Here is a 26791-nt window from a genome sequence, read left to right as displayed (position 1 = left end):
CCAGGGGTTGACTGAGAGGAGGCGCTGGCGTCTCTGGCACGACATCAGGGCTGTGCGGTTCTGGGCTCACTTCTGATCCTTATTTGTTTTGTTAACAACAAACGGGTCCCTTTTTTAACCGTGCTTGCTTGTTTGTCTCCCTGCTTTGCGGCAGGTCTCTGAGCCGGGCTGTGATGTTTGGGGCCCCATATACACGCATGTTTGTAAAGGAACAGGTATGACTGACATGTACGTAATCTGTTTACCATTTGACTTGCACGGCACATATCGCTAAAGAACATACGAGTATGAACAGATGACAGCTCATTAAACATTGATTTGGTCACTTGCGGCTTATAAATTTGAAACTAAATGTGGCTTTAAACATTTTTTTTAAACTTAATTTGAAATGCCCCTGTGACTATTTTCTCATTTTATTACATTATCAATGCACGAACAGCTAGTACTGATGGTGCTTTGTTTGTCTCCTGAGAACAAAGACATCTTTAGGTTGACTAACTTAATGTTTTTTATTATAAATGAATTGGTGTTTTAATAGAGAAAACCCATAAAGAGATTAACTCAACTCTTATGTCTGACATTTTTTTGTTCGGAGGTTTGACAGGAAAACAAAAAGGTGCATCCTCATGAGACGAGATTGTTCCTTTTTCCAGATGAAAGCCACGTGAGGGCGCTGCAGGCTGTCAGGCTGAGACATTAGGTGGATTGTCACATAAGGGAAGTTGGAAGGACATATCTATGGTTGACATCTTGCCAGAAGTACGGTTATATACACTATAGAATTTAGGCAACATTCATAAAACAAGTGTCGTACGCCCTTAACATCACTTTGACAACAGAACAAATTCGGGTGATTTCTCTACTGTTTTATTGGTTGGGGTAAGCCATCAAAATAATCAAAAATGTGCCGACTCAAACAGAAATGTGGAATAGATTTCCAAACAGGGGAGACGTGAGGGAGCAAAGGAGAGGAACCGCTGCCATCCTGCAGCAACAATACGATTTACACAAGAATGAGTCCTAGAAGATTTCATTAAGTCCTCAGACAGATGTTGTCCAATGAAAGGACTTTGTAACCATTTAAGTAACAATTTCTTCATTAGATAACAGAATTGCAATATTGGGATGGTTTGATTTAGAAAATAAAAATGTTTATGGATGAGTTTTTAATAAATCATAAAGCCTGAAAGTAGTGAAAGTAATTTTTATCCAGAAATAACTTTGGACTTTTCTAAAATAATGATTTGAGGAACTTTTTAGTAACCTTAACATGCTGGAACTAACATCCTTTTAGAGTGCCTTGTCATATTTTGAAACTTTTCATCTATTTGGTAGGAAAGCACTGCTGTTTGGAAACCCTGTGGCAATGAAATACAAAATTATAGTGCTGCCATGCTCAATTGCTAAATGTTTGATACAGAACTGTCACTCAAAGAAATGTGGATCTTAATTTATAAGCCGGTCCACTGTTAGTAAACATGAAAAATTGCCTCATAGTCTAAAGCGAGAGGGAGAACTGAGAGTGTGGCTCACTGACAAAGAAGAAATAAAACAGTCAACTTGAGTCGCGATGAGTTAAAAAAATCTGTTTTCTGACTATTGAAAAGTTCCCAATGTTGCCAATAGTCTGTTTAAATATTGTTTAAGTCAGCTCTTTCTTCCATCCTTATGGTTTGTGATAACTGTGCCAGTTAAAAAAAAAATACAGTTGTTCATCTCTTCTTAATTATTGTAAACCCTTAAAACACCATCAAATAGTTTTAAATTTCTTAATGTCCCTATTTCTTCCTCCTGTCTCCACCTGCCTCAGTCCCACTCATCCTCATCTCTGTAGGGGTTGTCCTCTCTGGGGGGCTCTTGAAACCTGATGTTTGCCAGCATGTCTCTCATTGCCACCATTAGACGATTCACTTCCTGGTTCAGCTCCTGTCCAGCTCGGGCAACTTCCATGTCATCCTCCTGCCTCAGCCCCCCCTTATAGAGGAAAGAGATGTTGGTCAAAATACAAATATCTGACGTGTCATTACTTTCTATGTTTGTGTTTATCGTTGTCAGATTTTGTTTCTTCTTCTATTTAACACCCTTAACTGTCACAATCCTCTGGAATGTATAACAGACATTGTTTTATATTTTTTCTAATATAATATATACAACATGATGCTGTTTGTAGATATTTAACGGTCAGCATTAATAAAGAACAATGTGCAGCATATTTTGCTATATCTTAACTTTGTTTCTTTTATCTGTATCACATCTTTTCCTCTCCGTAAGTGGATAACATGATCAGGATGGATGGAACTGTCCTGATGGAAACCCATCTGGTAACTTTGAGCATGTATAGCTGACCCACAGGATGTTGCTGCTGCTGCATCTTTATGTGGCAGCAGTTCGAGTTTTAAAGCGCACTGGACTAGTGATGAGTTAGAGAAAAAAAATCATTCTTTTGGGTTGTCAAAGCAGCCATGCAGGACTTGAAGATTGTTGTGTTATCACAGGGATCTTACAAATTATTCTGGTCGCAAGTTAATTCATCAGAATCTCTTAAAACCTTAGAGATAAATGAAGTCCAGTGTAAGTGGGTTCAGTCTATTTGCAGCTCTCAGGCCATCCATCAAATTGTCAGTTATTCTAAGTTATAAATTGTCAAATTCCACACAATATAAAATGTACCCAGGAGTTTACTTGTACACAAACAAGTTGTGTGGACTAAAATAATGGCCTCACTGTAACAAAAATGTTGAATGCTTTCTCTTCCCAAAACAATATTGTCAACGCAGATTTGTTGGTGAATAAAATGTGAGAGTTGCATAGCATAGCATCACACTTCTCATGTGCGTGCCACAGAACAAACTAAGAGGGAATTGCATCACAAATACATTGCTCTATAGCAGTAGTAGTGGTGGAAAACTCCACAGGGTACTCTTTTACATTTTTACAAAGTTAATAGACAGTTATGGTCTAATATAGATTGTCGGCACGATGCAAATATGTCTTGAAGTCAGGGTGTACACCGCATTGGGAATTGCAGACTGCAGTGGTTTGGTACATTCTGTCCAGCTCTACAGCGCTACACGCCAAACGGAAAGCTGTTTGTGACAAGCAAATAATGCAGAGTAAATGAGGAGAAAAAGCAAACACTCGTTCTTTGCTGAGGACAAATGTGGACTAAAGATGACTGTACCATTAAGCAACCAATATATTGCTGACATTTATAACCATTTAAAATGGTATTTAACACGGCTGTTAATCACATGATGCGGCAATTTCCACGTCATAGGTTCCTTTGGAGAGTTCTTTTATTGTACAGGATTCATCTTCAGGTGACATCACTATGGTTTGCTCTACTGGTTGACAACTGAATTCACAAATTATGACAGATTCACAACATCACATAAATAACATGAATTCTGTTTAAAGGCCTGATTGTTTTATATTTGTGGAAGACAACCATATTTTCTTTCAATAAAACTAAAGCAATTTTCCAAAACTATTTGCTACAACCAATTCGGCCTAATCCACAAAACTCACCTGAAGGTTGAAGTTTGGCAGCAAAGACCGGAAAAACAGCGACAATGTACTTTCATTGGTTGCACCAACGTGCTGCCTAGTTACACAAACACACATGAGAAAAATACAATTTTGACATGAAAGAAAATTGCTGCTCTATCGCCTGCTGCTTTCTACAGCACAACAATTGCTTCTTTTTTGACTGCAACGGGATTTAGAGTGGACAGATGTACGGGTCCTCCATTACCTCTCTGGTCGGGTGTATGATGTCACAGAGTCCAGTGGAGGCAGAGGGTCGAATCCCATCACAGGCTGACTAGTCACCTCCTTTGTTTGTCAAAACACATATACAACAACATGGGTCAGAAAGGTCATCAGAATTTTTTGGATCCAACGGTACGAACTTTAAAGCAGTGTGAAACTAAGCTCATTGGATTCTTTAGAATTTTTTGCACATCCATGATCATATGATTGTCAGTCTACGAGTCCATTTTTTTAAAAAGAATAAAATATTGCATTTCTTCTTGTTGTACCAGTCCAAGTTTTTACTTGTGAAAACAAAGATAATCTTAGATTAAGACATAAGGGAGGCCACATATTTCCAGTAGTGTGATTATTATCAAACAAACTCATCCAGCATGTCAGGATATGTGGAAGGCCTTAGTGTGCATAAGATGGTTGACAAGATTTTGATCTGATTGGTTTTCCTTGATAAGTGTGGTTGCTGAACGTTACTTACAAGAGGCAGACTCGAGGTGGCCTCTTTGATCTCAGAGAGGAGGACGTGGCGATGGATGTTCCTCGGTGCACACTTGTACCTCTGCTGTCTGATAAAGTAGAGGGACGGGAGTTACGCGAACGTAGGAAGCAAGACTGCAGAGAAGTATTTCAACACAGCAGCTAAACCAGGTTACTTACTTGTTTTGGCAGTCATCTACCAGAGGGTCTTTAGCATCAACCCGACGCAGCACCTCTTTCACAGACTGTTCCAACCAAAGCATTACCGCTGCCTCCCTCCACATGCTGTGAGTTCTCCCCACATACAGAGCAGTCAGTTCAGCCAGGGCTGGCGGCTGCCTAAAAACAGATAGTGGGGCGGGTTTTTGTTTAACGTTGGGGTAACGGAAAAGCAAAATGGATAGAAAGTAAGGATAACAATAGGTCATAAGCTATGAAAAGGTTCATAGCAATAACATGACAAATGCTCAGTAAAAAGCCACATTAAAATAAATGACACAAAGCTTCATTCATAAAAAAGGGGTTAAATAGCATGATGAACAAAACAAAGGGAGGATACATTACCCAATCCGGCTCTTTGGGCCAAAGAAGGCATGTGAGCTGACTGTGGCATCGGGCTGCACAGTACACAGATCCAGTAGAGGAATCAAGACTGCAGAGATTTATTACAGTGATATCTTCAGTCATAGCAATTAACAATGGGAAGAAGTGACTGAGGGGGAATTCCCTTTTAATATTCATTGACTGAGAGTCTAACCTCCGGGGAACATGATGAGAGCTGTCTGCAGCATCTGGTCAGCTGTTTCTCTTTCTTTCTCTCGTTCTTCAGGATCAGCATCATCTTGTTGACTAAGATGGAAATGACAAAGTGCAGTGGAGAATGCAAAGTTTGGCAGCAGGCCCAGATTTCTGTGCACCTAAAATGCAAAAACAGAAATTTTTGTGTCAGCAAATTAAACTTTAAGGTTAGTGAACAAAAAAAGATTCTCAGATGACTGACAAACAGAAGGTTAAGATCCACGAAACAAGAAAATGTATATCGACTAACAGTCAGTTGATTCAATTGACAGATCTGGTAGTGACTGGTAAGAACAACGCTAAAGCATCGGTTTAAATCTTGTGTAAGACAGTTCCTTGAAAACGGGTCATGTAGCATGAAGCATACATAGAAAACAACTAACTCAGCAAGAAGTGCAAGTAACTATTGATTAGGCACACATCAATTGTCACATATTGTTGTGTAGCATTATACAAGTTTATAAAAATGATTTGGTAGTGTAATAATGTAATATTGGATTGGTGCATGGTCTTTTAGGCTTGATAGTTAGGCGTGTCAATACCGATAACTGAAAAACTAATATTTGATTTAAGCCAAAAATGATGTTTTGTGAGGTCACCGGGATATTGACCTGGATCTTTGACCAATAGAATCGGTTCATCCTTGGGTCTTGGTGGGCAACAAAGTTTTCCAACCAGGCATTCCTGAGACATCGCCTCATGTACGGACATATGTGCAAACAGATGTATGGACAACTGAAGACTTAAACCCTCAGGCCATGGCGGGCACCTTGTCAAATGCACCAGTAAAATAACCCTTACAGGCCACTAATAATTACCTCCAAGTCCTGATGTAACTGGAGGAGATACTGGTATTCTCTCGAGCGCAGTGTAAGAAAATCTATGAGCAGGAGCATGCAAAGTGGGTCAGCATCTGGGTCCAAACTAAGACAAAAGCAAAAGGTGATTAGAGGGTTAATAGGGCACAAATACAACATCTGGATCCAAGAACAACTAACGGTCTCATCCCACAATGGGTGAAACTATTTGTGTATCACACGGTCCTTAAAAAGGCACTGTTGGTTCAAGTTGACATTTGGCTTCATCTAAAATGTAATTTCAGTGAAAAATAAATCGTCAAACATCAGAAACCAGATGTAGGAAAATCCCACTGCTTTGCTTATTTGCTTTCAGAGTAAGTTTTAAAGCTTTTCCTGCACTCTGCTGTGCACAATTTTCTATGATGAAATAGTTTTTCTGGTTTCCTTTAAAATCCACCCAATACTATTTGAGCATGCATGATGATATTTAATATGATTTTGGTTTAAAAATATATATATATATATATATATATATATAAAAAGGGGAATAAAGTTATGAGCGCTGTTTTTCTCTCAAACATAACATTGACAGTTTTAATCAGATCATCGTGAGACAGTTCTTCAAGCAGATTCTTCTTGGCATTTGAGGCTGACAATGATTTACTCACTACTGATGAAACAAGGGCAGCCGTCAGCTTTTATTCCTCCAGTGCCGCTTTATAAAAGGACCAGAACCTAGCTGACAGTAAGGAAGCCAGAGTCCGATAGAAATCAGAGATAAGCATTGACCATGATTTGGTTAGGTCGTAAAGTTTAAGCTGGAGCAGACCGATGGCAGGGAACGACCATCTTTAGTGTGTGTGTGTGTGTGTATGCGAGGCATTATGAAGTGAACTATGTAGCAACAGGAAACCGGAGGTTGCGTGTCATGTAATGAGATGTTGACATCTGCATTGTTTTGAGATTTAACCAATGTAAATGTTATATAATTCTTCATGAGTATCATCATTACACCATACCTGGCCACCACAGCACATTCACGTTGTGTGACGAACACTCAAGCCTTGATGAAGATTTGACCAAAAGTTTAAACTGATCTCATTAAGATCATAGATTAAGCTGAAACACTTAACGTAATAATAATAATAATAATAATCCAGTGTTAACTTAAATTTGGAGTGAAAGGATGAAAAGTTGGAGGGAAAAGAAGGCGCTGTAGACTTCTGAACGCTGATTGGCCACGACACGTAAAGATGTAAAACATCAAAGATGTTTTATTGCGAAGATTACAAGATCACCTTTTGTCCTTGTCTCACTCCGATCTCTGAAACACTGGCCGGTCAGTTGAGTGATTAGACTTTGCCTTCTTATTTTTGTAAGAAAAGAATCCTGCCAAAGCATGTGAACTTCTCTGTATGACATTACTTACTCTACTCTATAACTTCTCCGTACCTCAGAATAAGTTTGCAGTACTCCAAAGCCGTCCGAGGGCAGCCTCTCTTTTCCAGGAACATCATGTGCTTATAGAGAGCCAGATAAAACGCCCTGCAGACCAAGATGATTCAATTATTCAATTGCTCGGTCATTCAAATACAATTTCAGTGAGAAACAAGATTCTTAAGTCACAGATGCCTGACGCAAAGCAATGTGTTGAGCAACAGCAAACAAAGAGGAAAAGGAAGTTACCCACCTGTTCTCTGTACGCAGATAATCGAGTCTGCTGGTACCTGAGGTTAGACTGAACAGGGGGTGAAAGGCACACTCGAAGCTGTACATTGCCCTCTCTGGAAAAACAAATGAAGAAAAATCCATCATTCCCTTTTATCCACAACAATAATTACAATAATCCTAACAACAGCATTTTCACTGAAGCACAATGTACAGACAGCAGTCCTGAACACAGCTGTACAACATGTTACGTTACGCTCTTACTGTATGTTCTGTATCACCAGCACTTAATTGTTTGGTATCTGGCTCATTGCTGGAATTTAAACAAATTTTCTGTCTTTGGTTTATAATTGAATCAAGTTATAAAAAGTAGCGCATTATTCTCACCGATGAGGTCCCTGGCCATCTCCTGATCCTCCTGTATGCGACAGACATCAGACAGCTGCAGCAAGGAATCAATATGGTAGGGGTTAAGCTGAAGCAATGCCTGGTGAGAAAAAGAAAAATAGAGACACAATAGAGAAAATCATTCAACATAGGAAGAAGGGTCAGAATTTTGTTTTCTGCAAGAATGTCAGTATGTTCACACACTTTAGCAATCTGCCATCAGACTGGTTAATAACTGTTAAATAGTACAAGCGCAAGCATAGTAACTGCATCTCATTAGACATGCGGACAGCGCACTTTTGAGCTCAGTAAATGGACCTTTGAAATTTCAAACCACAGTGGTCATTGAGGAGACCACAACAAGATGTTTTATGTCAATTCAAGAGTTGAAAGCTTTGGATGAATAGCATGTCTATGCCCTGCTTATGCCCTGCCACCAGTCACACTGATTATTTTACGTAATCCAGGCAACAGTAATTAAATGACACCAAACAAAAGAGCAGAAATGAACTTGTTCTACCACAATGTTGTTGGGATCCATAGACTCAACAGCATCCAGGAACTTGAACTGCACTTGTTGGTACTGCCGACCATGTTCAAAGGTGAAGTACTGTGTGCCTTCCTTTGACTGCAGAAGCGTCATTGAGATTCCTACCAAGATATTAAACCGAGTTAACAACACATAAGGAAGGACACAACAGGATGCTAATAGAGAATACCTATTAAACACTGATTCAAGATCAGATCTAATGAGAGATTACATTAGTGAAGATTTCTTGCAAAAGATATACCTTAAAAATATATTTTTTTAAAAGACACATGTATGCGTCAGCCAATACAGTGTATTGATTTAATTTCCAACATATGTGATTTATGTGTATTTATACTGTTTATATTGTTTTCTGCTCCACATATCTGCAACAAACTTTGGAAATGTTACACTTCAGATGACTATAGGGAGAAGCCTACCTGGACGGCTGAAACGAGGCCAGCTGTCCTTTGGAATTGTCATCCAGGTGCTACGGTGAAACTGTCGGTTTCTCTGTCGTGGTCTGCCAAAAAACAATATAAATGACCACAGGAACATACTGCACTCATGCAGACAGTGAGGGCTAATTCCATAAAACATTTTTTTACCTTTGTTCCCCCTGAATAGCTCGAGCCCCAAAATATCTCTTCAGCTCCGTGTCTGGGTTGAGGTTCCTTAGGAGTAGACAAAGATGTAAATGTTGATGTGCTAAATGACAACATTAGCGAGCTGAGGAAACACATTCCAGGAGAAACAAGGTGTTTGATTTAGATGTTGTGTATGAATGTAAAAACATAGAGTCATAAATCCAATAAAAGCAACATTACGAAGTTGACTGGTTATTCCCAGATGAAAGGCTTTCACACTTGACAAATGTTAGAGTACATGCTCGCCGTTTTTCCAGCATGGTTGAATCACTGAAATCAGCAGCCACATGACATAATTCTATGAACACAGGGATTTTAGCCTTTGATTGTGATTTGTAAAGGTTCGCCCTGACATCACTGGCTGTGTGGCCATATATCGAGAAGTTTTGACCTTTTACAATGCTCTGTTGATTATACGCATTGCATCCCCTTATACAGACAGCCTCTAAATCAGGAGAGTCAAACTCATCATAGGTGGGTGAGGGGTTTGGCACGTATGGTCCGACCAACGGGGGGAGGTGGCACGCGGACGGTCGACGGGGAGGACACAGTCATTTTCAAGTGGGCGCTGCTGCCTGTTCTAACGCCGGGGTCCCCACACAAGCCTCTCGTCTGTCAGGAGTCACACGCATGCGTGGTGACCTGACGAGATTTTTTTTTTCCAATGGAAGGGATTCCGTGAATGACCTGGTCCCCCTTGTGTCGGGGCTGTGACAGAGAATGAACAAAGAAATGCAATCTTGTCTGAATCAGTCTACACCAGAGATGTTGGTCTTCTCACCTGTGCTCCACGTGTAACACGGTTCTTCTCTCGGAGACACTGCAATCCTCATTTTGCAAACTCAGACCATTAGACTGCTCCAGATTTTGCAGCAATAAATCTATATTATCTTCTGGTACCGCCTCCTGGAGTTCATTATAAAAAAGAGGGACGAAGCCATGTTTAAGTAGTGTAATAAAGGCTACAGAAGCTACAGTTTTCAATAAATAAACGAGGATTGCTATTTATTGTTAATTAAAGTACTTAATTTCATACTAGAGCAGATGTAGAATACCTTCCAAATAAAATTACCTGTGCATCTTCTGATGTCAGTTTTGTCTTTTTCCTTTTCTTCTTCTTTTTAACTCTGTCTCCAGACAAAGACTATTAAAAACAAGAGATTAGACTTTAATATATGCAAAGCTGATCAAAATAATTTTGTGAAGGTCAGAAATCGTTCTTCTCGCATATCTACCTTTGTAGAAATTTCCTCTTTGTTTTTAGTTGGTTCCTCAGTTTCGCTGTTATTGTTTTTTCCCGTGCCATTTGTTTCATTTCCAGCTGGCTTTTCTGCATCTTCATCGGGTGAGATTTTCTCTGCTTCGTTGTCTACATCACCTATCTAGTAAAAAGAAAAATACAAGAGGGTTTGGTAAGCAAGAAAAAGCTTTTCCTGAAAAGACCTGAGGTTACAACAATTCAATGGCAACCACTAAGTTTGAGTAGTTTAACTGCTTCGTACAAATTCGAATTATTAGTATTAAATGAGGTTACTGAATTCAAACACCACTTTATTGTTGTTCATTATTCATTGTTCTGTCCAAATGTTGATCAAAATAAATAGATAATAGTCTTTGAGGGTTTAGGTTCAGGATCATGTGCGGATTTGTTGACAAAGTCTCCATTTTGGTTTTATGCAATTCAAAGGTTAGTAAACATGTCTTTGGTACAGCATGGTGGACTTTTTTAGTCACTGTTTTTCTTAAGGTTGTTGTTATTGTACACTGCTTCTGACAAACAGCGTGTTAGCTTACTTAACGTTAAGGCTTAACGTAATATGTTATCTTAGAGTAACGTTTAATTACCTGAGAAACAAGCTAACGCTGACGTCACACGGCTAGCTTGAGTTAGCAATGTTTATGAGCGAAGGGGGAAACACGTAATTTGACGGGGTCGTATTATAAGTAAATTGCTTCCAGTTCGGCTAGTTACATCTTCTCCTTACCAGTTCATAGATGTTGCTGAAGTTTTTCTGAGCCTTATTTTTCTTCGCCTTTCGGCCGCGGTCTTTGCCATCAGGCGGAGGAGAAACATTAGCCGAGTCCAGCTGCTCCTCCGAGCTGTCACCCAAAGTTAGATCCCCGAGGTCCAAGGCCTCCTGACCCCGCTGTTTCCCTTTGAGCCTCCGCAGAGCCCGGGAAGACATTGTCCACTGCTCAAACGACACATACACGTAACGTTAATTAAAATATTACCGATTTAGGTAGTAACTGTACTAACGTTAGTTAGCTGACAGGCTGTGTAATAAGTGGCAATTCCATTGGTTGTCCGTTTTCTCTTCTTCTTCTTTTTCCCTCTTTCTAAATGCAGTAACACTTCTGAGTGCGTTACTGCCCTCTACAGGACAGGTGGAAAATGCACCAGAAAATAAGCTATTGATGCCGCACACAAATTCACTCAGTCAGCGCGTTGTTCTCTCATGCAGCAGGAGGTGGCAGTATAACACAAAAGTAAAAATAATTAAAACCACTGATTTCATTCAAGACAATGTCATTGTTTTGTGCTAGATGCTTCTAACAATAACAAATGGTAATACTGTGATGTCTTGAATGAAATGTGTTTTTTGTAACAGGACCATAAAATGTTTTACTCAAGTTGATGCTGCCTCCTTATTCTGAATTATACTAAGTGATGCTGAGTGACAGACCCATAAATCAAAATGGGGAAGTATTATTGCGCCTCTCTAGTATCCACACACACTGCATCTGCTTAATAGATCATCTGTGACCAACAAAAACAATATCTACATGACAGAAATGAATGAAAAAACATGCAGAACTTGTCGGACAACCTGGTAGATTAATCATTCACCCAATACATCATAAGCCAACAAACAATGGCAGTGTGACAAGCAGACACTCAACACTGAGAAATGGAATTTCTAATGTATTGTAACTGAACTGTGAAACTACGTTTACAAAAAAGGGAAGTTGCAAATGTCAGTTCTTAAAATAAACATCCATTGGACACTTGTACAGCAAGATAATATATATGAACATACAAAACCAGGACAGAGCATGATTCAATGCACATAAGGCTTTTATTTACAAGACATCAAAATACAGGCAACAAAATAATGATAAAGGCCCAATGTAATCAGCCCCAGCCCAATATGTTAACTTAATCCCCTTAATGCCTGTTGTTATCAGTTGACCTCAAGAAATACATAAATACATGGGGTTAAGATAAGAATGTGAGTACATACATAAGCATTGGAAAACAATACAGTGGATGCAACGCAACTTCATATATTTTCTGGTGGTCAGCAAAGAAAACAGCAGTGCAACACCTACAGTCTTTGGACTTGCTAACCTTTGTGAATGGTCGACACTTAGCAGCTACAGCATTTACCTTTGATTTCTGTGGTGGCTTTACTCTTCCTTTTAATTCGCAATAATTGTGATAAAGAAACATTTGAGTTCACTCTCAAGGTACAGAATCTTGTCTGGGCCGACATGTAGTCCACTCATTGGCTTCATAAAACTATTAATATAAGATCATCTTGTGACTGATTTTGATATGTTTAAATGTACAAATCTCTCAGACAGACAAGGGAAAGAGTTAAGAAGATGATGCATTAAATTGGTTAGTTAGTCTTGCACAGGAATGGGGTTATCATAGGCCGCTCCCTCGAGGTCATCTACCCGTTTCCTGCGCGTCTCAGGAGGAGGTCTCGGTGGTGGATTCTGGGGGGGATTCTTGATGTCGGCGGGTGGCGGTCCTACCGTCTCCTTCCTTGGAACAATGGGCTCCCAGTGTTCACCTCGGATAGCTGCCTATAAGCAAGAGGATGACGGCGAAAAAAAAAGGCAGTGAGATCAAGTAAAGCGTGCTTCAAACCTATCAAGTTCAAATCCTAACAACTTTAAAAGGAAGGATACATAGCAAGGGCCCTTATCCAGTACACTCATGGTCAAATGCACACTTAGATTGAGATTAACAGTGTAAGATAAACTTCATGACTGTGGTAACCACAATGTTGAAGAATCCAGGCACACCCCAGCTGGGTCAGATTTCATAATGAGACGGCCGTGTCTCAACTGAGGAACCAATCTCTTCCTTGTTGTCATTTCCTTCTTTCGGTCAAATGGCTACTTCCTGCCTCAGCCAACAACTTTACCTGCTATAATTAGAAATTGAAGTAATAAAAGATTAACTTACTGCAAGGTAGATAATGCTGGCGATGCCGAGGCAGACACATCCGAGCACAGTAGCGAGCATAAAACCACCAGGTACACAGATTCTAAGAAAGACGGAACAAAACTTTGAAGACTAAAGTGTCTTCTATTGGAGAGACACTGAACGAGAGGAATGCAGTCCAGCAAAGGTGACATATGACATGTGAACTCACACAGCATGTAAAAATGCTCTGACATAGTAGTTCCTTGTCAATGGCCCAAAGGATTTCACACACACGGTGAAGCAGTACTGACCACTGAGGGAAAACCAGAGACAGAAATTAGCAAAGAAAGCTTCACATGCAATCATCACAGAAAATGACCAGTGGAATACGACCTACACATAAAAACAGACATCACTTACGTTCTCTCCACACTTGTGCCTTTAGCCCTCTTGCTTCTGGGATACTCCAAAAGACACACAAATGCCCCAGCAGCACTATTGATCTGTCAAGGACCTTCACTTTACAAGGTTCACTAGTCACATAATAATTAAAGCAAATTTAAATAAACAATCTGTGGCTGTGAGAAGGTTCATTTATACTGGCAAAGATATAAATGAGACCGCATAATATAGGAATATGGTATGAATGCCAGAACAAATACAAATGAGGCTTCACTTCTTGAGATTAAACTAAATGATCATGGTTTAGGTATGAAGGATACATAGCATAAGCAGCAAACTGCCAGCCCCTGAACTGTCCAGCAACCCCCACAATGCCTCCTGTGAGGAGAACTAAAAGAAGGAAGCAGGAAGTTAATATTAAAACTTTTTGCAAACACACCTTTTACTAATCCACTCAGAGACAACCTGTGTCAAATTCTGTATCACCCTTTGGCTCTGAAACGCTTTATAATTTGTTATTAAAAACAGACTCGAATTAAGTCAATTGATAAAGATATAGTGCTTTGACCTGTAGCATACCATTGGTCAAGGCAGATAGATAATGATCAGAATATCCCGTGAAAATATTTAATTTGATCTTAATGTCTCATGTAAATTAATCAAACTTTTTATGAAACTCACTCAATAAAGTTTTTTTTTTTTTCCAATCTCAAGAAGATGTTTTCATACTCACTGAGTCCTGAGGCCAGAGCCTGCTCATTGGCCCACATGGCCCACTCGATTTTCCCCATTGCGTTCACTTATTCGCCGCCCTGCGAGCCGCTGGATCTCACCACAGAGCGACTAGAAAATGTGATCTTTTCTACAAGGAAGAAGCGAAGCGTGTGTGCGTGTGTGTTTTTGTGTGTGTGTGTGTGTGTGTGTGCAGACTGGGAGGCGGGGCGTACGTGAGCCGATCCCCATTTAAATCGTCATTTCCGAATGGTGCAGAAGTGCGGTGGAAAGGAGGGACCACTTAACCGGTCCAACTTACCCAACAGGTAAAGATAAGTGCAACACGAGAAGCTGAAGAAACTTACGTTTAGCTTGTTGTCAACTAGGTAACACGTTGCTAAACACAATTATACAAAGAAGTTGCTTTATTGCCAGATTCAGGAATGATCTCATGTTATGATCATTATTTCAAGCACGTTTTTAGTGCTTGCTGGGCTATTTTGTTCTGAACATTTCAGCTTTTAAAGTCAAGCACATGTTTATTTTAGTTTCCCTACTCTGCATCTGTCCCTGACAAAACAATCTCAAAAAGCTTGATATTGTTAATTAGAAAAACACACGCAAGGCAATATAGACAATAACAATATGTTTTATTTAGTGTTACAGAATACAATTATCAAAAGTTAAGTACGTACTGCAGGCCTGAAATTATATTTTTACAAGGGGAAAATTAAATTAAAAGCGAAATGAAATGGATTGTAGGCACAAGCCTTGTCTCAGGTAGAATAGAGCCCAAGACCAGCTGCAGTATGGAGCTGCATTTATGGTGCAGTGTGTTAAACCCGTGAGCAATGCTAGCGTGTCCATGTATTGACAAACAAAGTCACATGCTCATCCCTACAACCGAACCAGTGAGTCGAACACCTCTAAAACAATATCTACTTAATTTAGAGATAAGGACCGGTGCACCAGTAAAGCTTGATAATCAAGAAAGACGTATTAGCACCCACAATAGTAATGAAGCCGTGGTGTCTCAGTGATTTGTAAAAACCTAAATAAATGCAAATTTTATAGTTATCTCGCTGCTGTGTTGCCCTCATTTTTATTCAGTGGAACTTGAATCACAAAGTTTTCTTAGGCCACCCGTCAGATCCAAGGAGATGCTGAGTGGGATCCTCCAGAACACAAGGGCCTGGTCCAACCTTGAACACAAAACATGAAAAGATTTTGAGGAAAAAGCCCATTTATCCATCCATCCATTTCCTTTCAGTGAAGCCGAGGAACTACTCTACATCTTACAACATGTGCCACAATTTTCAACTGAAGTAGTGCAACACAACATTTACGTAACCGCGTGTTAAAAAGGAAATGTGGACAGAAATTACGACAACCTGACAACTCATACATCACATCTTTGTGCAGTTTTAAGATAGACAAACCAAAAACAGATACAGACACATTGAGTTTTATGTTTTAGGTGACGTTGAAGTAAACTGAAAAAACAAGTGACAGAGTGATTAGATCTGTGTGTGTACCTTGGTACTAATAATGTAGCTTATTCCCTTTGCTAAGGGCTCTAGACCAATAGCCTGTCTCAGCTCCTCAGGAAGAGCCACGTGCTCAATGGGAAGACCCTTTATGAACCTGCAGAGAATAAATAATCATTCAATTCTAATGTCAAGAGGCAAAAGCAAACATCTTAATAGACGGCTTATTTGAAGCAACTTTTGACAAGTTTATGTATTGTAACAGTAACTTTCAACTCACTCTCCTCCATTGGTCTCTGGGGGGAAGAAATGTTGAACTGCCTGAACAAACTCAGGAACATGCTGCTGTAGCGTGTAGATCACAGCGTTGGGTCCCGCGTCAAAAGTGTAGGCCAACTAGAGGGGAACAAGGAGGCTGTAACAGTCATCCGAAGAGTGTGAAAACCACCCTACTAGTTTCACATCTTCATTACACCAGCTCAGAAATACAGCAGCATGACCTGAGGCAAATGCATTCGCTTACTAGCAGCGATGCAAATGCGAAGAGGCTACAATTCTAAATAATATATGTGGTACAAGACAGAGACTGCCACGGAAAAAATGATCTGAGTATATTTGTAATATGTTTGTGTTCGTCCCATTAACTACAAATCATGTACTGCTAACTGATACTTTCCAAGTCATTTTAGAATATTTTTAACGCACACAGCTCCATGTTTTCGTTTATTTATGTATTCTATGATGCAGAGAAATTTATTAATTCATTAACCCTTAACTCATTATTTTACTTTCGTTTACTTTTGTCATGTAATAATTAAATATTTCTTTTAATTAAATACACAGCTGTTAAACACTACAACAGGAAGAGGACTACATGAATATTTTTCCGCTCTGTCTCAGAAACCTCCTCACCCTTGTCTCCTTGTAGTGTCCGTTATACCGATGCACCAAATTGATAACTTGTTGAGACACACTGTTGAGGTAAAAGATGGGTGGGTATGTGTCAAGGCAGGTTGCGTGGAACTGGTTACTGTCCTTCATCGTTAGTTCGGCAAAAGCAGCAAAGTCCCTTCTTTGCACGGCTTCAATCATCTCCACCATCCGGCCTGGGACCACAGACTCGGCTCGGTGCTGCACAAGGAAAAGATGAACATGGGATGTCTTGTGAGTCACAAGGAAGTTAGCTTAAAAAGTATCATAAATTAAAGTAGTTTCCAATTATAGCAGAATGACAGTAATATTAAAACACTGAATACCTGTAAGTTAATGTGAGTACCTTTAGGAGACGGCTTGTTTGTACACTGGTTTGCATCCCAGAGGTGCTGCCCACTGGCTTCCTCTCCGCACTGGCCTGAGAAAACGCATTCATAAATTGTCATTCATAGAAGAAAAAACAAAAACACCATCAGACTTTCACAATGGAGTACAAAAGGGCCAGGATCAAACTTCACATCATTCTGTCACTCTAAAAAAAAAAACACAGTCAAACTGACTTACCACTAATACGAGGACTCTGAGCTCAGGCCAATGAGTCTCTGGTGCCACCTGCTGGGCCAGACTATCCTTGCCATCGTCTTCCTCGCCCATGATCCACTGGACAAAACCTCCATACATACTTCGGCATGCGCTCCCGGAGCCTTGCCGAGCAATCTCAGACAACTCCCCCTCCACGCCAAACACCTGGGCGAGAGTGTAAACTACAACACAACAACCAAGAGGGAGCAGGGGAGACAGAGTCAAAGGAAAATATATCAAATATCAGATAGACACGTTTCATTGAAGAATGGCCACACACAACAAGCATGGTTCTGATCCTAAGATGAACACCTGTAGCAAACACACACACACCTAGACAAGCAAATCCTGCAGCGGAGGAGGCGAGGCCGGCGGCGGTGGGGAAGTCGTTAACAGAGCAGATGTGGACTTTGTGAGACAATTTCATCGAATCCGAAGCAGGGTCCCCGTCCTTACTTCTCTTCCTTGCAAGTCGTCGAACTAAATACAGAACACAGAAAAAATGACAGGTTGGCTTGTTGTTTCTGTAGATTTTTTTAAGAGGAACTAAAAGCCAGGACTCACTTTCTCTCAGACACGACTGTAGCCGAGGATGGGTTATGTCCTCCTCTTTGCCATTTAGCCATATTCGATCTTCCTGAAATGACCTGCTGGTTGCCACTGTTGTGGTAGTTTTCAGCTGAACAGATGGGGGGGGTGGAGGTTTTATATGAAATTGTAGCTGTTATATCAATACAACAAAGCCAGACTAGAGTATGCAAGCTTCAAGATCTGCAACAAATGCATGACACCATCAATGTAGCCCATCCAGGGAACAATTCAAGGTGTATTTCAACATCTTGCAATGTTTCCATCACATTTACATTGAACATGGAATACAGATACTGACACTATATCCTAATATCCCACAAAGGTTAGAAAAAAATATTTCCAGTAGAAAATCACAATGCATGAAATAGAACAAATGGCGGACTTGCATCTTCATCTGACTTTTTGCTACACACGTAAAGGTAAATACCTGGTCTTGATGCAATGTGACGCTCAGGGATGAGTTAATGGGTAGAATTAATTCTTCATTTCGCTTCCCCCCTGGAAAGTGAGTTTTAAACAGGGTGAAACAATCTTGAAATGCTTGACACTAAATCCAAACCCTTGTGTTTCTGCTGTGCACAGCTCACCACACCGGAAAAGCATGTATTGTATTTAGAAGAATGAGTTATTACAGAAAGATTAACTGAATCGAGGAGATACTTACAGTATTTAATGACAGCTATGTTCACAGGCGCGGTACATGTAACTGTTTTTGGCTTCTCCATACTTTCCTAATGTATAACTCGTTTCTATAATAAAAATGTATGACGTTACCTCTAAACACTGCTGTTCAGTAGTTACTGTTAAGCTAACGCATAGCCTTACTAGTATAGCCTTTCCGCACGGTGTCCTCCGGTTGGCTGGTCATGAACACGTCACTAACGCTGCCACCAATCAGAGTCGAGCCATTTTGATCGAACATTCGGACGAGCCAATGAGAGATTATCTGACCACGGTCGTGCGAAATGGGGCAAGAAGAAGACCATCCCACAGCAGTGTCTCTGAATTAGAACAAATCCATTCAGCGGCCAAGAAAGTAAATGATTATCAATGCAAAGCAAAACAATTTTAAGATATTGAACTTGTATGTCAAAATCAGTGGGAAGATAATAACATGTTTAAAAAAAATTAAATGAGGTACTGTCAGTGCAATTTGTATCTAATTGTTCTTGAGTATTTCAATGACTTTACAACTCTCACAATTTAACTCTACTATATGTTAAAGACTACTTGTGAAAGCATTTGATCGCAATATATTAATATAAGCAACACTATAAGAATATAAGCAAGCAAAGGACTTTTGTCATGGAGCAACTTTATACTTAAAGAATCTTTCCACTAACAGTGACACAGTAACTCTTTTAGAATTGGAAAATTCTCTTCTTCCATTATGTAATGCAAGAACGCAAAGCACAAAACAATTACTTTAGTGTTTTCTTCCAAAAGAGCCATTCTAGTTGGGAACATTTAGCCACCTGTAAATGCTTGTTGAGAATAAATAGGCATCTATAAAAAGGATGATGTAAACTTTTTTTGTGCATTAGTGATTATGTGTAATAATACTGCAAAGTTGTTCTGTTCTTGCATTTGCAAATTTCCTAGTTTTAACCATAAAACTAGGAAATTTGTGTGCCTCAAACCATGGAATAAAATCTGTGAACTCTTTTTCATAACTGAACATTTGATAAAAGGGATACAATAGAACAACAAACATTCAAATGTAAGACCTTTTTTTTAATGTAAACCTTTAAACATGTCAGCAAAATGAAAATATCAAAGTGCAACAACAGAACTTCAACTGATGCTGGCCCTAACAAACAAAAAACTGCTTTGAACAATCTGGATAAAACGGTTTGTATTTTATCCATCTTCTTGTGATTGAAAAACCAAAGTCTAACATGATAAAAATAAAGGGAAAAAGTGACTATAGAGACGAACTAGAGGAGCCAACCGCTGTAGCTGTCGGGGTGTAACATAAGCAGAGCAAATTTGTAGCAACTTAACTGAAAAGAGATCAGTAGAACATCCTATTTGACACAGAGTATTCAAACCCCCAACTTTTACGCCACAAGGTCAACTCCACTTTGTTCTTCCCTCCTGGTGATGTACTCTCCAGAGACACACAGATGTTTGTGTGGCATTCCAGGATTCAGCAAAGAGGTCATAGATTTTGTCAGAGTCTCAGTGAAGCATGTCCTCTCCAGATTTCTTGGCTTGTTCCACGGTTCCCATTAAAAGTTAGTAATCATCTTCATCGTCATCTGAGTCCATCACCCTACGCCTGTCGAACTGAAGAGTACAGAGCATAAGGATGTGAGATGGGCAAGTGACTGATAATCACTCAAACCCGGGCAACATTACATTGGAACCTACTTTGACTGTTGTCTTCTTCTCTGTTTGCTGACTCACTTTTTCTAGGATCTCGATCAAGCCTGACTCTGAAATCTGTACACACAAAAAAAAAAATCGTCACATTTCTGGCATGAGGAATAATATCAACACTGTATTCAAGCATCAGGTCAATATCCTAACCTTTCCTCCCAAAGATCCAAAACGAGCCATTTGAATGAGATAGTTTTCAACTGCACTGGCCTTCTCCGGCTTCACCATAGCAAGATTGCTCACTGAAAAAGGAACATTTCACCACCTTGTGTTCACAATTGAGAAGCATTTATTCATGTTCATCATAACCTTTTCATAACACAACACAGTTTTAAAGAAGCACTAGACCTTTTCATTTTTTCCCCTACTTAATAAATAGGAGCCTCACATTTCTTGGATCATGTTGGACATTTCAAATAGAATGAATTGGAAGCACTCATCATCATTTGTACAATTTGTAATATCTGATTTTCACATACATTTGTGTTTTTGATGGCAAATAAATACATGCCACTAAAATGGAAGGAGTCTCTGTGTGCTTGCTCTTTTTTTCTCAAAAAGCTTTCATTCAATTGACTGCATACTTAGCAACTGTATCACTCTTGAGCTCTATGGGACATTATTACTATTAATTACAAGTGCGTTATCTATACACTGTGCAGTCAATTAAAACGTGTCACCTATGAACTGTTACACTGCCAAAGGCCAATGTTTAAGTGAGCTTTTGCGGGTGCAACTATTTGATGGAAGGTGAAATGCTCAGGACCAAAGGAAGGACCGTGTTGAGTGTGAAGCTGTTTGAATTAGAAGTTTTTGAGTGAGTTGTGAGCAGCGGAACCGGAAGCCAAGCATTTAATAATAGCTTTCGGTTCTTCAAGAGCTTGATTAATTTCCAAATGCATTCCCCTCAATAGGCAAAATAAATCTCTCAGCACACTTACGTCTGGCCCTGGCAGACTGGTCAAGAACTTGAGCCAAAATAGAGTTCCTCATGTCTTTTTCTCTGTGAAGAAAGCAACATTACCACATCAGGACCTACGTACCATCGTCTGAGTCAAGGACTGAGATCAGTAAAATGAAAACTTCTTTCAAACTGTCAGGCCATCGCATCATCAACTCAGTTACACAGTTAACGTCATATTAACTATTAACTTTACTTTCATGTATTGAGACTCGGTAATTCCTATCATCTCACAATAGTGTGCAGATAATTTAATGCATATGTGATCTTTAAGTGCACAAGTGTTTAAGTTAACACTTACCTTTGTTTGGCCTCCTCCCCTTGCTGCTGATTATTAGAAGAATCCTAAAAGAAAATGTGTCACATATGGGTTGTATACATTCAATACCAACATCCCGACTTCTCATCTGTAAACATATTAGTGTCTATATAGATGAGCTATCTCTTTACCATGATGGATAATTTACAGTATTGTTTACCTTTTTTTATTCACATTCATTTGCAGTTTCATTGATGTCCAACAACGGTTTCATTTTATTTTGCAATGTATTTTGTATCTAGGATACCTTCCATCTGATCTGCTTCATTAAAAAGGTTCTAAATTGTTGACATTTGTTATTATTTGAAGAGTTTGGTTTCTATTTTCAAATATTTATTCAGTCTGACATGTCTTCTTCTTAATAAGATACTTTGAATGCAGCCGATGAGTACATTTTGACTGCTGCTCTATGTACCAGGTTAAAGATTTGAAATGAGAAAAATAAAGGAGTTAACACTCCCTGAAACCAGGTGGAGGAAACAGTCTTTCTAAATGACGTCAAATATATCTTACACATTTCAGTGCAGCAATGTATTGTACATATCTGGTACAATCTACAATATCAACGTATCCATCGATAAAAATAATATCCTACTGAGAAGTGTCTGCTGAGAAGTGTGTTTTCACATTCATGTTATTTGCATAGGATGCCACTTTATCAATTTTTAGCTATATTAGAAGTGTACAACGTTTTTTTTGAGGGTCACATTAGAACTTATTTACCTTCCCCTATTACATAATATTCATGTGGCTAATAAAAACACTATTGCAAATATTGCCTTCTCGCGACAGATATTTAACAGATGTATTAAAATACCCAACTTCAACTGATCTCATCGGTCTACTTTGAAAAGTGAGTTATTTTAGATATTAACGTTACATATCTCCTTGTTATCGCTTTCATTGTCAGAGGGGTGTGAAAGGCTAGCATAGATGGTGATGGTTATAGCTGTGATTTATGTTACTTACTACTGGACTAATTACACAGCATTTACATCATGCTTTGCTCTCATAAGTGGGCTTTGTACATCCTCTGTGCTGGTTTAGCACTGTGTTAGCGGGCAGCATACTGAACCCAGTCTCTTCTTACAGGGCGACCGCACACACGCTCCCTTTCGTTTTGTTCTTACCCCGTGCTTCGCCTGTAGCTCCGCCATTCTTTGCCGCCTAATTGCCTCTAATTCGTCGTCTGCCATGGTTAACAACAGCGATATGGACCTAATAGATTGGAAAGGGACGAAATAAAGGCATAAAATGCAACCTAAACTCCCGATTGAGGCAAGGCCCTTCCTTGTTCAGGGGAGTGTAATCAAGGTCGAAAACAACGAGCCAACTCTCAGGCTGAAGCAATCGAGCGCAGAGTGAGGATCAGATAAGAGAGGTTACGAGGACCCCTACTGGACAGATTGTTGAACTGTAGAAAATATACAGTATATTAGGCGTTACAGTAACATACAAGGTAGGGTCTTCTTGCTGAGAACAATGAAGATGTTTTATACTTTATTGATATGGTATTAGTTTCACAAAAAGGGAAAATAAGTCAGTTTCATTTAACTGACTAAAACAGAGAGTAAGTGCCAAGTTTTGAAAACCCTCACTAACAGATGCATTTACATGAACCAGCACCAGAACCAGCACCAGAAAAAAGAATTGAAAAAGTTAGCAGTGTGCAGATTTTGTATGAATGGAATCAAAATAAGCATAGTCTGTTTAATCAATTTGTGTAATCGATTTGTAAATATGACAGTTCAGCTGGTGCAGCGATGAATGTTCTTCGTGGAGTTGCCTCACTCTGTGATGAGACATCACACTTTATTTCTAGCTCCCTCTGTATGTACTATAAGAGAAACGACTCAGGAGCAATGGGACATGGTGCTTTTGGCTCGGGTCAGTTATAGTGAAGACGATCTGCAACAAAATACAAAAAATTAAATAGATTGTTAAATGACTTAACGGCATTGTACCTCATGTTAGCACAGAACCCTTTATGACGTTCTCACCTCAACATACGGGTAGAAGCAGGTCTCTCCCATACTCTGCCAGTACTGAGCAGTGTCAAAATGCAATCTATACACCCCAGATGTAAACATTTGTGTTGTTACGAGTCCCGGGCAACGTCCATCAGCATTAGTAATTCTGTTAAGACAAAATATGATTCAAGTCATATGAGTGTTACTAATATTTTAAATATTCTTCTTGTGAAGAGATTTGGTTATTGACTGTTTTCCTCAGTTTTTACCCAGTGTTTATCAAACGCCATGCACTAGTCGAAGGGTCTTGTCGATGGAGACTGAGGGCCATGTTTGCACCAGGGACCCCCAATGCAGTGTTCAGCACATGGGTGGTCAGGGGGCTCGCAGGGCCTGCCATCGCTGTGATCTACACAACAAGAGGTCAAGATTTTAAATTCACCTGTTTAAATCGAAAGAAATCACTGTTGACCAGAGGTGTCAAAAGTATTCACATTCATTACTCAAGTAGAAGTATAGATACAAGGGTTTAAAAAGACTTTTATAGAAGTTGAAGTATCAACTCAAGTATAAAAGTACTGGTTTCAAAACTACTACTAAGTATAAAAGTACTCATGGAAACACTGAACTGTCAACGGCCGGTTATCAAAACAATGGCCAAATAACCCGTTTCGGGCTTCATGAGCAAATACAGAATCCCTTTGAGTTAATTTCTAAAGCCTCGCATTAAGACATAACTTTATATCACTATGTAAGACGTTACGCTACCTGCAAGTCGCTGTGTTGTGCCAAATTCTCAATAAAGTTAGAAAAAACATTTACGGCGAACCCATGGTCATGTAGATACTCATTTGACGTTAACTGGAATTTGCATGAGGAAGAGTAGTGTCCATGCCGCTAAATACCCAACTGAGATCGGCTTGTGGCCTTCTGTAAAAGGTCCTGCCACCGACCACCGACCACCGCACCCTGCCGCCCTGACAGAGGAACCACCTTCTGCATCCGGCCTCTGATTTGTGTGATTTTCAGGCGCATCGCGGAGAAAACCAATAAGGTGTCTGGATGGTAAATGTTTAAACTTCTCATCCAACCACAATCAAGTTCACTCAACCCGGATGACGCGATTTATCCGGGTAGGGTTTTTTTGGGGTTTTTAAAACGATCAAAACAAGCCAAAATGAAATAGGAGTAACAAGGTTATTTTTGTAGGGAGTAAAAAGTACAGATATTTGCGTAAAAATGTAGAAGTTAAAAGTCGTCTGAAAAATAAATACTCCAGTAAAGTATAGATACCCAACATTTGTATAAAAAAATTTGAAAACTGGCCAAAACAGGAAAATGTATAAAACTGATCTAATGGGGGGTATTTTCATATTAAAACACAGAAAATAAAAGTAGCAAATTGTGAATGTTTTGAGTTATTGTGTATAAAGGCTAATGTACTTAATAGTAATTGTAATTAGAGTAATTGTTTAAATGCACATGTAGTTACCTCAACTACATACAGATAGTTCATCAAACTTGTAATAAAAGCTGAATGAAATCCTGGATATAATCAGTTGATTCCAAATCTGAAAAATAAGTAAGTCAAAAGCTTTTGGGGTAAAATATATATTCCATGACTGTACTATTGACTGCTTCTGCTTATCTTACATTTAACAAAGTCAACTCAGCCAGAGTAGCTATAAAATGCAATACACTGTCCATACAACATGTTTCAAAAAGATTTTTGCTTACCTTATTTTCAGGCAATATATGACCCTTGAGCTGCTGCAGCCTGTTTACACTCATGTGCACTGTGAATTAACTGGGTCACAAGTTTTAACGAAAAATATGTAATTTCATGGTTTATTAAACGGCATCAGATGTTTGTCACATTGTCCTCTTGCAATTGTGCACACTGACCTACTCAGAAAGACATTTAGTTCTCAAATGCTTATCTTTCTGTCAACAGAAGAATGGTTGTGCAAGAGCTCCTTTTGCCATTTTGGTTTCTGCACTTTGAACTCGGTGGAAATGGATGACAAAGTTGTCTACTCAGAGGCCAAGGCAGATGTAGACAAGCACATAATTCCTCCCCTTACCCCCCTCTCAATTTAATGCGTTCAAAATTTTCAATGTAACGATGGGAATGATTTAAAGCTAATTGTTGCCAACAAGCACTGCTCTTCAAACACATAACACGATGGTCTGTTATATCAGGCCACTACTTCATTTAAAATAGAGCTGTATTTAGCTTTTTTTCTCATGTACACGCTCTTAATGCAAAGACAACTATGTGCTTTCAGTATAAATATAGAGCATATCAGAAAATGATCATTTACGTATTACTTTATATTTGCATCTTTCTTAGACAGGAATTTTGAGTTTGAACACAAGTGTCAAACGAGTCTGACAGGAACTGTTACACACCTTCTAATCAGGAGGTCCATTTACTAAGCTATTGTCAGAGTTCTCTCCGAAAACTCTTGAACTTCATCACTTGTTCACTTTAGGACTTTAGGTGTGTCGTCATTAAAGAAACTGCTCTCAAGAATTAACACAAATTATTCTAACTACATTCTGTGATGTTATTTTACGGTTTCTAGTTAGCTATCATGTCATATTTCCACTACCAATTCAAAATTAAAGCTGACTTGTACCGCAGCTGTCCTCAGAACACACACAATATGGATGATAGTGTTTCAATTTCTGCCTGACGGTTTGGTTCTCTTTCCTGTTTTATTTTGCAGTTTCATGTCTCTCGTGTCTCTGGGTAACTTCACTTCCTGCCTTGTCCTGTGATTGCCTGATTGTTTCCACCTGTGTCCAATCACCTGCACCTCCCTAGTGTATTTAAGCCCTGCTGTCCTGTTGCCCCCGGTCGTGTCATTGTCTATGTTGTGTCGAGTCTACCTTTTGTTGGAGCACGTATTTTGGATTAAAGAGGACCTTTGGAAACCTTTAGATCCTGCGTCTGAGTCCTCCCTCCCTCCCTTCCTCTGCACCAGCAGCTTGAACCCTGACAGAACCTTGACACTAACGTTACGATTGACTGTAGCTCAAATCATGCATGCAAAGAGAAATCATGTGATCTAGCTCTCTGTCTTCCTGCAATCAAGACTATGATTACATTAATCGACCTTCCTCTGTTTCATACAATCTATCATATGATTTATGCTCTTCGGTTTATTTGTGAGTATTAACGTTTTCAAGCAGTACTTTCCACATTTTT

At 39.4% G+C, this 26791-nt stretch overlaps 5 protein-coding genes across 8 annotated transcripts; all 5 read right to left on the bottom strand.

Annotated features, from left to right (window-relative positions):
• Nucleotides 1-853: 853 nt before the first annotated feature.
• tcf25 (transcription factor 25 (basic helix-loop-helix)) lies at nt 854-11420 on the bottom strand. Its single transcript, XM_037488997.2, has 18 exons — nt 11060-11420; nt 10310-10456; nt 10147-10218; nt 9856-9980; nt 9036-9101; nt 8868-8950; nt 8419-8549; nt 7899-7998; nt 7534-7627; nt 7296-7388; nt 5862-5967; nt 5003-5162; nt 4810-4897; nt 4426-4584; nt 4247-4334; nt 3755-3834; nt 3529-3604; nt 854-1974 (listed from the first exon to the last, which is right to left on the bottom strand). The coding sequence occupies exons 1-18, from the start codon at nt 11258-11260 to the stop codon at nt 1807-1809; spliced, it is 2037 nt and encodes a 678-aa protein (XP_037344894.2). The 5' UTR covers nt 11261-11420; the 3' UTR covers nt 854-1806.
• Nucleotides 11421-12135: 715 nt separating this feature from the next.
• Nucleotides 12136-14584, bottom strand: LOC119198985 (cytochrome b-245 light chain). The gene is made up of 6 exons (XM_037456624.2): nt 14372-14584; nt 13959-14028; nt 13657-13731; nt 13466-13549; nt 13276-13357; nt 12136-12890 (listed from the first exon to the last, which is right to left on the bottom strand). The coding sequence occupies exons 1-6, from the start codon at nt 14427-14429 to the stop codon at nt 12705-12707; spliced, it is 555 nt and encodes a 184-aa protein (XP_037312521.1). The 5' UTR covers nt 14430-14584; the 3' UTR covers nt 12136-12704.
• A 401-nt stretch (nt 14585-14985) lies between these two features.
• On the bottom strand, nt 14986-18785 carry mvda (mevalonate (diphospho) decarboxylase a). Of its 2 annotated transcripts, XM_037454968.2 has the most exons (10): nt 18610-18781; nt 18373-18443; nt 17919-18033; nt 17688-17834; nt 17337-17536; nt 17116-17190; nt 16752-16970; nt 16120-16235; nt 15888-15996; nt 14986-15554 (listed from the first exon to the last, which is right to left on the bottom strand). In XM_037454968.2, the coding sequence occupies exons 1-10, from the start codon at nt 18668-18670 to the stop codon at nt 15474-15476; spliced, it is 1194 nt and encodes a 397-aa protein (XP_037310865.2). In that variant the 5' UTR covers nt 18671-18781; the 3' UTR covers nt 14986-15473. The 2 variants fall into 2 exon arrangements, with proteins under 2 accessions (XP_037310865.2, XP_037310858.2); XM_037454961.2 differs by having other exon boundaries at nt 17688-18033; nt 18610-18785.
• An 873-nt stretch (nt 18786-19658) lies between these two features.
• pdcd5 (programmed cell death 5) lies at nt 19659-22961 on the bottom strand. Its single transcript, XM_037452074.2, has 6 exons — nt 22738-22961; nt 21590-21633; nt 21269-21330; nt 20478-20569; nt 20319-20390; nt 19659-20234 (listed from the first exon to the last, which is right to left on the bottom strand). Exons 1-6 carry the CDS (start codon nt 22801-22803, stop codon nt 20184-20186), a joined length of 387 nt encoding a protein of 128 aa, XP_037307971.1. The 5' UTR covers nt 22804-22961; the 3' UTR covers nt 19659-20183.
• Nucleotides 22962-23090: 129 nt separating this feature from the next.
• uraha (urate (5-hydroxyiso-) hydrolase a) lies at nt 23091-25522 on the bottom strand. Of its 3 annotated transcripts, none has more exons than XM_037452037.2 (4): nt 25315-25522; nt 23847-23986; nt 23608-23743; nt 23091-23515 (listed from the first exon to the last, which is right to left on the bottom strand). In XM_037452037.2, exons 1-4 carry the CDS (start codon nt 25366-25368, stop codon nt 23426-23428), a joined length of 420 nt encoding a protein of 139 aa, XP_037307934.1. In that variant the 5' UTR covers nt 25369-25522; the 3' UTR covers nt 23091-23425. The 3 variants fall into 3 exon arrangements, with proteins under 3 accessions (XP_037307934.1, XP_037307943.1, XP_037307950.1); XM_037452046.2 differs by lacking the exon at nt 25315-25522 and adding an exon at nt 24488-24628; XM_037452053.2 differs by lacking the exon at nt 25315-25522 and adding an exon at nt 24346-24484.
• Between the last annotated feature and the right edge of the window lie 1269 nt (nt 25523-26791).

This window comes from Pungitius pungitius, chromosome 4, assembly GCF_949316345.1.
Source record: "Pungitius pungitius chromosome 4, fPunPun2.1, whole genome shotgun sequence".
NCBI lineage: Eukaryota > Metazoa > Chordata > Actinopteri > Perciformes > Gasterosteidae > Pungitius > Pungitius pungitius.
Note: the sequence above shows the minus strand (reverse complement) of the source record. Positions and strands in the feature narration are given on the sequence as shown.